General features: G+C 44.0%; 1 protein-coding gene across 6 annotated transcripts in view; it reads left to right on the forward strand.

Moving 5' to 3' along the window:
• The window catches only part of LOC308407525 (neuron navigator 1-like), a 49,034-nt gene extending 36,798 nt beyond the window's left edge, over positions 1-12,236 (forward strand). For 2 of the 6 annotated variants that reach the window (XM_080899218.1, XM_080899222.1), the window contains exons 6-27: positions 47-88; positions 344-492; positions 604-786; positions 900-976; positions 1,149-1,172; positions 1,362-1,439; positions 2,315-2,398; positions 3,270-3,378; positions 3,466-3,587; positions 4,524-4,708; positions 4,800-4,962; positions 5,047-5,245; positions 5,333-5,421; positions 5,518-5,613; positions 5,735-5,906; positions 6,655-6,920; positions 7,010-7,161; positions 7,254-7,325; positions 7,411-7,616; positions 7,717-7,835; positions 7,935-8,123; positions 9,638-12,236. In XM_080899218.1, the coding sequence (XP_080755344.1) occupies positions 47-88; positions 344-492; positions 604-786; positions 900-976; positions 1,149-1,172; positions 1,362-1,439; positions 2,315-2,398; positions 3,270-3,378; positions 3,466-3,587; positions 4,524-4,708; positions 4,800-4,962; positions 5,047-5,245; positions 5,333-5,421; positions 5,518-5,613; positions 5,735-5,906; positions 6,655-6,920; positions 7,010-7,161; positions 7,254-7,325; positions 7,411-7,616; positions 7,717-7,835; positions 7,935-8,123; positions 9,638-9,733 (2,872 nt within the window). In that variant the 3' untranslated portion in view covers positions 9,734-12,236. The remainder of the gene's footprint in view (positions 1-46; positions 89-343; positions 493-603; positions 787-899; positions 977-1,148; positions 1,173-1,361; positions 1,440-2,314; positions 2,399-3,269; positions 3,379-3,465; positions 3,588-4,523; positions 4,709-4,799; positions 4,963-5,046; positions 5,246-5,332; positions 5,422-5,517; positions 5,614-5,734; positions 5,907-6,654; positions 6,921-7,009; positions 7,162-7,253; positions 7,326-7,410; positions 7,617-7,716; positions 7,836-7,934; positions 8,124-9,637) is intronic. The other 4 variants (XM_080899220.1, XM_080899223.1, XM_080899219.1 and 1 more) reach the window with 3 other exon arrangements.
• Positions 12,237-12,290: the final 54 nt, after the last annotated feature.

The following is a 12,290-nucleotide window of genomic DNA, read 5'->3' on the forward strand; positions in this document are numbered from 1 at the left end:
CTCCCTGCACTAGTGATTAATTAATGACACTGTTTAATCTCCACAGCTCTCAGAGAGACAGAAACACGCTGCCAAAGAAAGGTTTAAGGTAAGTAGTTCCACACACAAACTTTAAATGTGTGTTTTTTGTTAAAATTGCACGCACAAACACAGAGATTGATTGATAAGATGCCCTTTGTGTGGCAGATTATGTGGATCTTGCCCACAGCTCTATGAAACATCATTCCTGCTGCTCATTTCCCTCTCAATGAGCCCTGCCAGGAGCATTTTGTGTGTTTTGGTCGTCGAGATATTCAGCTGACTTTTACCACTGCCAACACTGACTTGGTCCATTAAACTGTAGTTTCAGCAGTGCCTCCCAGATCGAGGAGGATGGGAAGGAGAAAGGAGAGAGGAGGCACTCTCATACTATTCTCAGTATGACCGACTCGCTCGCTCTTCCACTGCTGTCGTCACCCACCTCCCTGCCCCGAACCTCAAAGACCAGCATGGGTGCGTAGATACACAAGCACACACACTATGATGGCAAATGATAAATGCTGACACGCATACATTTGTTTGATGTGTATTGCAGAGCATTGGTAACTCTATTTCTTATAACAGTGCCGAGCCCGGTGGGCGGCCCGCCGAGGATGACTCGATCCAACAGCATCCCGACACACGATGCCTCTATGGAGCTGTACGGGGCATCGCCTCTGGGCAGCACGGTGTCACTGGCTGAACGTCCCCGCAGCATGGGAATGGTTCGCTCCGGATCCTTCAGGGACAGGGAGTCGAATGAAGATGGTGATTTTTTTCTGAACGTTTTTGTCATCTGATAAGTAGGATCTGTTTGACTTCATCTCAACTCTAATGGATTTGTTTTTCTTTGTGTGTGTGTTACTCTTATTTATGCTCAGTTCATGGCTCTGTACTCTCCTTGGCCTCCAACTCATCAAGCTACTCTTCGGTGAGTTTGGGCAGCATGCAGACTCAGGTAGCTACAGCTCAGCGTATGCTGTATGTGTGGATGTATGTTGGTGCAATGACGCTTTCCTCTTATTTCACGCTTTAAACACTTGAAACTGCAGCCTGTACCTTATTAGGCCCCACTCCTCTCGTCTGTGTCTTTGCTAACATCTTTACTCTTATCCCCTATGCTGTCCAAGGCTGAGGAAAGGATCCAGGGAGAGGTAAGTGTTTTCTGCCCAGCTCTTTCTACTCAGCTGGTTTTTTCCCCCTTTCCCATCCACTCTCATCCTTGTTGTCTGTGGGAGAACAAGCCTGTCAGTCGTCATCTGCACCATCCACTCACTTGCATAATGTCCGGTTTAGTGGCCTCGGCCGTCTTATAATTGGAACATTCCTGCTTTTATTCACAGCAAATCCGCAAGCTGAGAAGAGAGCTGGAGTCATCGCAGGAGAAGGTTTCTAACTTAACGACACAGCTCACGTCAAACGTATGCACTTTCTGTCGATGCTGCTTTGCACAAAGCATGTTAAGCTTTTTTTTTTTTTTATTGCGAGACTTCCTTTTTGCATATCACACTACTCAAGTAATTGACCCTTTATAGAAAAGCGAACAGAGAGAGAACCTGTGTCATGTCGGTCATAGATCATCTCTCTGCACTTTCAGGATGTTTCTTATCTTTGCTGAGTCTAAGTAACGCTAATCTTCCCCTCTAAAAAGCCACTTAGCTTCACTACGCACACGTACACATGTGCCTCGCTCCTCCTCCTCCCTTGTTTCAATATAACTATCCGGTCAGCATTTTCAATGCGTCTGATTGCGGCAATAAAATGCAGGAATTATGCACCGCTTCATGCAGGAGACATCAATCAGTGCGTGTGCACACCCCCCCTTTTTTTCACATTGTTTGACCTTCTCATGTGAGGGCAGTGAATGTGCAGAACAGATGCGCGACACACAGCATGATTATGTGCTGGATTAATGACTGGGCTGAATCCATTATTTTACTGTGTTAATAATTCTGTAAAGGAGAATAGAAAGTAATTTTCTCTCCCTCCTCTGGGCTAAACTGGGTGTGTGTGAGGAGATTAGGGAGGAGGGGGATTTTGCACAGACGACATCCTGTTCAGCCTTTGTGCCGCATTCAGCCTTTTAGCACTTCTTATGCAGGGATAAAGGGTCAGACAAAATCCATTCAATCTGTCCCTCTATGCGTAATGTCTGCTTTAAACGATGCTCTGTCGAATCGGCCAATAAATAAATACCAGTTCATCTACACGTTGATGTCCTGATATAGAGAAATTTAAATGGAAAAATTGAGTTTAATCTAAATTGTTGTTTTTGTCTCTCGTCTTTTCTAAACAGGCAAACCTGGTGGCCGCCTTTGAGCAAAGTTTGGCACTGATGACAGCGCGGCTGCAGAGCCTGTCGCTAAGCCACGAACAGAAGGTAACATCCCAGCCCCGCTTTCAAGCACAAACAAACAAAAACCTGAGCTCCAGCTGCGTTTCACCACCGCAAATTTCTCATGAGCACTCGGCTAAGAGCTAATACGGAGGTGACTTTGATCGAATCCTGCAGTGGGAGCTGAATCTAGGTTAGAGGCCCCTGGCTGCAGTCCTGCAGGGTGGCTCGGTGTGAAAGGAGGAGGATCAGTGTGTTAAAAATCTCTAAAGGCTGAATGATAAGAAAGACTCAAACAGTTTGCATGTGCACCTAAAGTAAACATCGCATTCCTGCATTCTTCTGCCTTTGTGTGTTTTGGTGTAAAAGAATCGATCGGTGCCTGAGCTGTTTAGTGTGAGCATGCGTGTGCAGAGTCTTTCTCAGTGCTTCATGCCTTGCTGCTCCCTCTGAAAGCCCTGTCTAGACCACTCCAGGAAAGGTCTTTGTTGTTTGTGCCAGTGCACTGACCTGTGCAGTTCAGCCCAAAGCACAGACTCTTTAACCTTGAGGAGATGGGCCGGGCGGCTCTATTTAGAGTGGAGTGGCATCGATTTTAGCAGACAATGAGCGGCACTGTTGTTCTTGTCTTTTTGAACTTTTCACTTTGCATTGGTTTGAGTTGAAGTGCATTACTAAAAGCTCACTCCCACTACATAAATAACATATTCAGTTATTTAATGAAAGTATTCATGACTTTTAAATAAAAACCTTTTTCATTTATTACAGCACAAAATCCCCAGTTATAAAAAACAGTAAAATGAAAATGCAGCATTTTTTGGATGATAACTAGACGAGTACAAGCTATCACTCGGCTCGATTTTCAAAGCAGATACAAACAAGTGTTGCTCAAACCATTTATTTAATGTTTGTGCAGGACTCTGAGCTGATGGATCTCCGGGAGACCATTGATGCTCTGAAGACCAGGAATGAAGAAGCCCAGGCTGTCATACACGGAGCCTTAAACAACCCAGATAACAGCAAAGGTCTGTAAACTATTCAGGTTATCCTTTTATCTCTCGCTCACTCCACAGCACTTTTATTCAATATTTTCTCTCTTTATTTTTTTCCAGATCTGTGTATCAGACGTCAGAACTCCTGTGAGAGCATCTCCAGTCTGAACAGTTTGACCAGCATGTCCAGCGTGGGCAGCTTGAAGGACCAAGATGCTAAGAAGAAGAAGAAAAAGAGCTGGGTAAGAGCTGTTTGCGAGGCTTTATGTTATTCTCACTGCATGGTCTGTGTCTGTTCTCCTTAATGAAAATGACAAAGCAGCGTGGATGAAGTATGACCAGTCTTTCCCTCCTTTGTGTTGTGCTATTCTGCTCTTTTAGGTCTTCGAGGTGAGTTCAGTCACTGTGTTTCTATAAAACCTCTATTAATTTCCTGTCATACAGCATGATGGACCATCTAAAAGTGCAGCACAGTCCTCGAGTACCCTCCATCTCTGCTGATTGGCCTCCCACACTGCTGATTGGCTGCCTCATGTGACCATTTAATTTGAATAGATGGCCGTAATTCGGTTAGAGCGGCTGGCAGCAGAAATGATGTTCCGTAAGAAGCGAAGCGCTCAGGCTTAATCGAGTTTATTTAACGCATCTTTCAGTTATGTTTCTCCCCTGCTACATCATACTTTATCCTGTATTTTGTCCCTGTGTAAGAGAATACATGACTTTTTCTTTTACCATGTAACCCTCACTAAACCAGCTGCTAAATCTAAGTGCAGAAAACGGATTGGAGCTTGGACTCAGTGCAGAAAACGACTGAAAGTTCAAAGCGGTAGTTTGTCATTTTGGGGAAGGCTCTTTGTTTTTGATTAACACCAGCTGCTTGGTTTAAAACAAAGGTACAAATATTCTGCTCTGTGAGATTTACAAATGCACATGATGATATCTCGTTTATTCATTCTATATAAAATGAAACTATACTTGACAGATTGGGGGTTTTGGCTTTTATCTGCAGTGAAAAATGACAAACTATTCCTTTATTTTTTATACTCTTTGTACTTAGCATGTGTCACATTAACAGTTCTAACTATTCCCTCTTTTTTTTCTTTCCAGTTATGAATGCAGTCATGTGAAGTCATCGTTTGACTGTTTTATATCGGTTTATCTCTTCTGTTTCTATGTAGCTGAGGAGCTCCTTCAACAAAGCATTCAGCATTAAGAAAGGCTCCAAAACATACTCTGACATTGAGGAAATTGCCACCCCCGACTCCTCAGCTCCTAACTCTCCCAAGATGCCTCATGAAGGGGGAGAAGGAGGAGACGGCATGCTGCCTTCCCTGAAAACCTCAGCTTCAGCCACCTCCTCTGTGTGAGTACACAACACCTACTCCACCGCACAGCTCAGCAGTGCAGTTTTCGTCTATGAAAATTTCTTATAAGGGCTCCTTGGCTTTTTCCAGGATCATGGAAAGTACAGAAGAGGGAGACGGCGAGGAAAGCGCCGTATCAGAGTTGCGCTCAGAGCTCTGGGTGAAAGAGAGGGAACTGACAGATATTCGACTTGAAGCCTTAGACTCTGCACATCAGCTTGAGCAGCTCCGAGAAGCCATGAAAAACATGCAGGTTTGTTTTGCCTACTGCACGTGTCTTTGTTCAGTTACCTGCAAAGCTGTTATTACAATTTAAAGCTTTATGCTCATGTTTCAGTCGACAGTGGAGAACCTGAAGGCAGAAAATGTCAATTTAAAAACAGGAACCCAGCATCACCTCCCTGCCTCTGGCCCCACCTCCTCCACATCCCAGCCTTCAGGCCTGGCGTCCCTCCTGGGGCCCTCTCTGAGGCAGCCAATGAGCATGTCCCTCACCAAATCCTTCAGCCTTAGTCTGAATGATTGTAAAGATCCAGGTCAGAGACTAACAAAGCCTTAAAACAATGTTTACCTCATAAAGAAGTGCAGCGTGCATCTCCTCCTCATTTCCTCCTCTCTTGCAGAAGCGTCTCAAGGTGACACGCTAAGCGTGTCTTCTCAGCGTGAAGAAGTGTGTGCACGTCTGCTGGTCCGTATCGGAGACCAAACAGAGGTAGACGTGGAACACTTTTATTACTCACAATGTCCGATAATGTCAAGAGCTTTAACTGGACACTCTGGAAATTAAGCGTCTGTTTCTTCTCTGTAGGACAAACAGCAGCAGGAGTACTACCTTGGCTCAGTGCTGATTAATGCGAGGACTGACTGGCCTTGTCTGGACTCCCTCATAGCCGAGACCTTCAAAGTAAGTCTTGTAAATCTGGTCTCCTTTTTTATTGAGTGGACATTTGTGGTTCAGTAGCCCGGCTGCGATTTGTTTGCTCAACCGTAAACTTTTAACTGTGATATATTTGTTCTTTGTTTAGGATTATTTAAGTCAAGTGGACCCGACAGCCAGCTTGGGTCTGACCAGTGACTCCCTGCACATGTACCAGTTTACCCAGGGCAGGCTGAGGGTGATTGGGGGGGACAAACCCCAAGGCTCACCTTATCGATGTCTTGGCAATGGTCCCGCTCGTATTTTTGTCACCTTGAAAGGTTAGCAGATATAAGTGCATTCAGTGCATTTTTTTTTCCATGTCCTGTCTCCCCCCCCCTCTCACCAGCGGATGGCTGCCCCTCCCAGAGTTGGCTGGAGTGGAGTGGTCAGAGTTTTTCCTGTGCTCGTGCTTGCTTCACATGGAGTTTTTTGATTGTTTGGGTTTATTTGTATTGTTATCTTTGAATACAAAGCAGCTCGAGGTAAAAGTTGTTGCAATATTTGCATAAAAATGGAGCTGAAAACAGTTTGTTTTGCTTTGAAACGCTGTATTCAAAACTCTTATTGACGTCTATTTTCTTAAATGAATTACATGCAGCTTTTTAACTTTTACATGGTGCTAGTCTCCAGGAATCTTACACATATTTTGAGTGTAATCTGAGGCCTATTTTGTAAATGAAAATGGTTGGCTCGAGGGTCGTGGATGCCAGAGTGCTATTAAATAGCCACAAGACAAAAGCAGGACTTTGGGAATGTAATGAAAGCATGTGATGGTTTATCTGGGCCAGGGTTTGGCAACCCAAACCTTCACTGTGGTTCCTGCTTTGACAGAAAAAAGCTCCTCTTCTATTGTTAGGTTGGGGGGGGCTAAAATGACTATTTTCATGTTGGTTAAGCCCCCCGAGACCTAGACCAACTGATGTAATTTAAGTACTGGATCTAGTATAAAATTAGACAGTTTAGTTATTCATAAATGCTACATACATCGTCTTGCTCATCCTCCCCTCTGTGTCTGAAACTCTTCAGGTCTCCGGGAAAAATGTGTTGACTCACTGGTGTTTGAGACCCTGATTCCTAAGCCCATGATGCTGCACTATATCAGCCTGCTGATGAAGCACAGGCGCCTTGTTCTGTCTGGGCCCAGCGGGACAGGAAAGACTTACCTAGCTCAGCGTCTGGCCCACTACCTCCTGCAGCGCAGCCGCACTGACTCGACTGAAGCCGGCCACGAGCCCGGTCTCCTGGGTCGCAGCCCTGCTATCACCTTCAACATGCACCGTCAATCACAGAAGGTAAAACCTGATTAAGGATTTTTGGTGGGTTTTTTTGTTTCTTATTCTTTCACAAGCAAGTATGAAAATATGTATTCACCTTTTAACAGGAGCTGCAGTTGTATTTGTCAGATCTAGCAAATCAGATTGACAGAGAGTGTGGAGGGGAACTTCCCCTGGTCGTTATCATCGATGATATTAGCGATTCAGCGGCCATCACTGAGCTTGTTAATGGAGCGCTCACCTGCAAGTATCACAAATGGTAAATGACTGAGAATTACTCTGTTTCACCAAAGAATTCAATAAGATTTGTTTAATCGAAGAGTAACAAGATTTTCTCTGTTGCTGTTTCAGTCCGTACATAATTGGAACGACCAATCAACCTGTGAAAATGACGTCTAACCATGGGCTGCACCTGAGCTTCAGGTAGGCAGAGGACTGGATGAAGCATACTCCGTGACCCTGTTTAACTCTTACGCAGAAAGTAAGTGTTTCTTGCATGTGGCCACAGGATGGTGATGTTCTCCAACAACGTAGAACCAGCAAATGGGTTTCTGCTGAGGTACTTGCACCGTAAAGCTGTAGAGGCTTACCAGGACCAGGAGCAGGACTTGGCACGCCACCAGGAGCTCCTCCAGGTTCTCGATTGGATCCCTCAGCTCTGGTACCATCTGCACGCCTTCCTGGAGAAACACAGCACTTCAGACTTCCTCATAGGTGAGATATTAGCAGACAGAGTGAGCAAAGTCCGACTTGGATACTTGGGAGAGAGTTGTTATGATAAAGACCTGTTAACAAAAAACCCTGCCTCCTCCAGGTCCCTGCTTTTTCCTGTCATGCCCAGTGTCAGTGGCGGAGTTCAGGCAGTGGTTCATTGACTTGTGGAACCACTCGATCATACCGTACTTGCAGGAAGGAGCCAAAGATGGCATTAAGGTGAACATGCACACATTTCCAAAATATAACAGTAGTGGAACAAACAATAACCCCCTCTATAACAACACTGTTTTCACTATGGACTTGTCTTCCTGTCAGGTCCATGGGCATAAATCAGTATGGGAGGATCCGGTCGAGTGGGTGAGAGGCACCCTCCCCTGGCCCAACGCACAGCAGGATCAGTCCAGGCTCTTTCACCTACCTCCTCCTAGCATAGGTCCACTCAGTGAGGAGAAGAAGCCTCCTAAAGACACACCTCCACCCAGCACACTGGAGTCAGACCCACTGGTGAGTGATTGTGTGGATGCCATAGGCATCCACACTATTGAGATCCTCTTTCTTTATTCTGCAAGTTGCTTCCGTACGTTTTTTGGACGTTAACTACTCCCTCAGTTTTCAGCCGATTTTCTCCGTTCAAACTTTAAAAAATTCTGCTGTTTCTGCTAATGGGTGCTATGACTTTTGGTGCTCATAACTTCTATACTTTTTGAGATATTGAATTTTTTTTGCAATATTTTTTGCCCATTTCTGCCACATTATCAGCGGCCTCACTGATTTTCCTCGCCGGGTTGACCTGTGTTTTAGCTCAGTGAGATAAGCGTCCGTTCTCAGACTGGAAGGCCCGGGTTCAAATCCCGCTTATGGCAAAATTTCTTTCAGTTAACAGTTAAACTTTTTCACCCCTTTTCAGCACAATTTTAAGTTTTTTCACCACTTTTCAGCTTTTTCAGCTGTTTTCAGCAAAAACCTCTTTTCAGCAGAAATTCTGCTGATTGAACTCTTTTCTGCAAAACTTTTAGCCTTTTCACCTCTTATCAGCACAATTCTAAGCAGCTTCTGCTAATTTCGCCAGAATTGTCAGTCTCTCCACCTCTTCTTTGTGAGAATGAGTTTGGCGGAGTGAGGTGAGTCGCCGCCTTGAAACCAAAAGGTTTGAATCCTGCTCAGGGAAATGCTTTGTTGTTGTTTTTTCAACTTTTTCAGCTTTTTTCAGCCGACATCTTCAGCGTTAAGGCACCCACACAGCATTTTCGCAGGAAATGCAAATTTTTCTAGTTTTTGTGCCTAGATGTGCTTTAGTCCATTTTGATTTGCTGAGAGTGGAGAATATTGCCGGGAATACAAACAAATTGACATTGTTTCAATAAGACTGTCAATTAATTGAATTAATTGACCATGGTGCAAAAAAAGTTCATGTTGCGAAAGGTGTGAAGAGTGTAGAGCAGGGGTCCCCGATCCCAGTCCACGAGGGCCGGTGTCCCTGCAGGTTTTAGATGTGTCTTTGATCCATCACAGCTGATTTAAATGGATAAATTACCTTCTCAAAGTTCTCCAGAGGCCTGGGAATGAACTAATCATGTGATGCAGGTGTGTTGACCCCGGGTGAGATCTAAAACCTGCAGGGACACCGGCCCTCGTGGACTGGGATTGGGGACCCCTGGTGTAGAGCCTGCAACACCTCATCTAGCAGCTCACTGTAACTGGGCCATCGTGCTCCATACTCACAGGAATGTTTAAAACTGTCTATCAGTACTAAATTCTCAATAAATGTACTGAATTTCCTGCGATTGTTTCCTCAACTGAGTCCTTTTATTCTGACACAGAAAATATATCTTTAGCATTAGAAACACATAAGAAAGGAGAGCCTGATTACAAGACAGTCAAAAACGCTGGCAGAGCAGTTATTGGATTAAACGTAGAATAACTTAATCTAGAATAACTTAATAACAGAGAAGATTGCTACATGTGTAGCAATCTTCTCTGTGGCTAACTCTTCTTCTGTGTCTCCTCCTGCTCCACAGATGGCCATGCTGCTGAAGCTCCAGGAGTCGGCCAACTGCATAGAGTCTCCAGAGAGGGAAGGCAGTCTTGATCCCACTCTGCAGGCTACACTCTGAGTAGACTGTCGATAAAGCTAAGGAACTGTCGACTCTACAGCGCGGCTCTCACAAATGCAGTTCAAATGAGAATTTAAAGACTCCAAGATGAACTTTAATGTGTGCTCAGTGAGCAGTTACAAAGCTAATGTAAAGAATCTACAGAGAGAGGGAGTAGGAGGATTATGGACAGTGGACAATGGGTTTGCTCCTCCCGGATATCTGAACATGGGAAAGATGATGAAACCGCTTTGACAGGAAGCTGCGATGATCACGGCGGGGAAAGATGGTGTCTTTTCTCCCTTCTGCTCTCAGCTGGTATCAGATGGGCTGTTGTTGAATCTGCAAGTGCATGGTGACCAAAATAGTATAAAACAAAATATTACCTATAACCCCGTTGAATATTTGTTCCCTTTGTTTTGTTTTTTTTGTTTTTTACTGCCGCAACCCTCACAACAACTATTGGTGCTTATAGGTTTATTTTGGAGGCACATGCGTCATTTCAGGAATGCAGACTACAGAAAAACAGTCTGATCACTCCCCAAAAAGTAGGACCAGCACTTGACTACAGCCAAAATGCACTTTATTTTTTTACTTGTAATAATTGGATTTTAGGAGGCCGAGTCAGTGACTGTGTATCAAATGGGGGGATCGGCTTGGCCAAATCATGCAGTTCACTAGTAAATCCTCCAGATGGCAGCATCTATTGATTCCTGCCTCTCTTCTGTTCATGGTGCGCTTTCAGTCTCACTAAAGGTGCTTGGTAGAACATAACGCACACTCAAAAACACAACTATGAAAAAGGCCTTGAATGTTTTCTTCTTTTCAGTTCTGCTATTTTGTCATTTATCGAATAAACAGAACTGCGAAGCTGCAAAGAGCAACGTGCATGAGGTGAAAACTGAAACGAGTGATGATTTCATTTTGGGTTGAGTCTGTAAAGAGAATGTCATCATACGTGGACTCGGTAACCAGTGTTATGCTGATATTATAACCACAGGAAGTCAATGTACTGAATTATAAACACAGAGAGGGAAAAAAATTGAAGAAAAAAAACACCCACGACCTGCTTGTTTATTGAGCACCGTTTCTGGCTATGCTTGCGTATACTCTGTATTTAGATATCAGTTTTAAAACACAGACTTCTCTTGTAATAGCTGACGACACAGCTCTCAAAGTCTTGATTTTGTAGGATTTTTTGTACCGAGTCATCTTCAGTGATCGCCCGTGTGCCGACGTTTATCACCCGTGTCATCATCCCTGAAGCAGAAGCAGAAAACTTTAGCAAAAAATAGCCATAACATTTTCCTTCCTCTTTCCTTTACTTCCATCTTTTGATTAAAACGTGACTTTCTGCTAATTGTCAGTTTCCTTTTCTCACATGGTTTGAGTTACCGTCAGAAAAGACTGATTAATATTTAAATGTGACTTCCTCCCGTTTTGTTTCTTCATTGGTTTGCACATGAAATATGCTAGAGGTAGTAGATGACAGTATTTATTGCTCACATCTTGACTGTTAACTGAGATAAAGTGAGAAAGTATAAAGAGCGGTGTAAGAGGAGGGAACTGTAGGTTGCTGGGATACTCTTAAACCCCTTAGCTTGACCCTGAAGTACCTCAGACTGCCATACTCTGCCCACATGTTCCTCTACTGCTGTAAAGTAGAGGCACGATGCCTAAGTCTATCTGTGCCTGAAACACAATTTGGCCTAAAAAGCTGCTTTGATCTACCACACAGAGGCCTCGATCTAGAGGGAACATAACTAGTTCCACTGACCTACTCTGATGTCACTTCCATGTCATCACTTTAATGCCCAAATTTGGGTTTCGAGTGGGTTATCGATATATTTGGAGCCTTTGACAGGCAGTTATGTGATAAGCTGTAAGTTAAGATGATGTGTGTGTCAGTAAACTGCAGTTAATGCGAATGTGTATCATGACTAGGCTGCTTTGCACGATTTGACACCATCTTCAACTTAAGCTTGAAGGTCTTGTCGTCATTGGGGAGTTGCCTGAGAAATGGGAAGCTGCGTGAGAACAGATGCAAGCCTAGAGATGTGATGTTGATGCATGTATCCCTGGTGTGTTCCCAAAGTTTCCTTTCATTGGACCTACCGCACTTAAACCTTATCACGGGAGGGATTTTTAAATAACTGGATATCTTCCTCTTTTTCACATTGTTTTTAAGAGCAGACGTGGGGGTTTTTGTGTTTTTTCTTATGCAAATATTTGTAAAGATGTTTTGTTTTTCCTCTTTTGTACATTACATCACTATTGTAAACACTGTAAATAGTCACTGCGTCTGCGACAACAATCACTTAAGGGATCTAAGAGAAAGTTGGGCCCGCGTATGCAGAAAATGAGCGTCCTCTGTGGTTGTATTGTCTTCCTCCAGCAGGAAGGAGCACTTGGCTTAAAAGTGGGCTCGGTAAAGGTTGTATGGCATGTCTCTATAACCACATTAAATCCCATATGTCTAACATTGAGCAGTTGTTACAATAAAGTCATGCCATTCATCACATCACTACCTGTTTTTTACGTGTTTCTTTATAATCCACTAGGGGGTGCTAATGGGCCA

Source organism: Rhamphochromis sp. 'chilingali' (genome assembly GCF_963969265.1).
Source record: "Rhamphochromis sp. 'chilingali' genome assembly, chromosome: 12".
Classification (NCBI taxonomy): Eukaryota; Metazoa; Chordata; class Actinopteri; order Cichliformes; family Cichlidae; genus Rhamphochromis; species Rhamphochromis sp. 'chilingali'.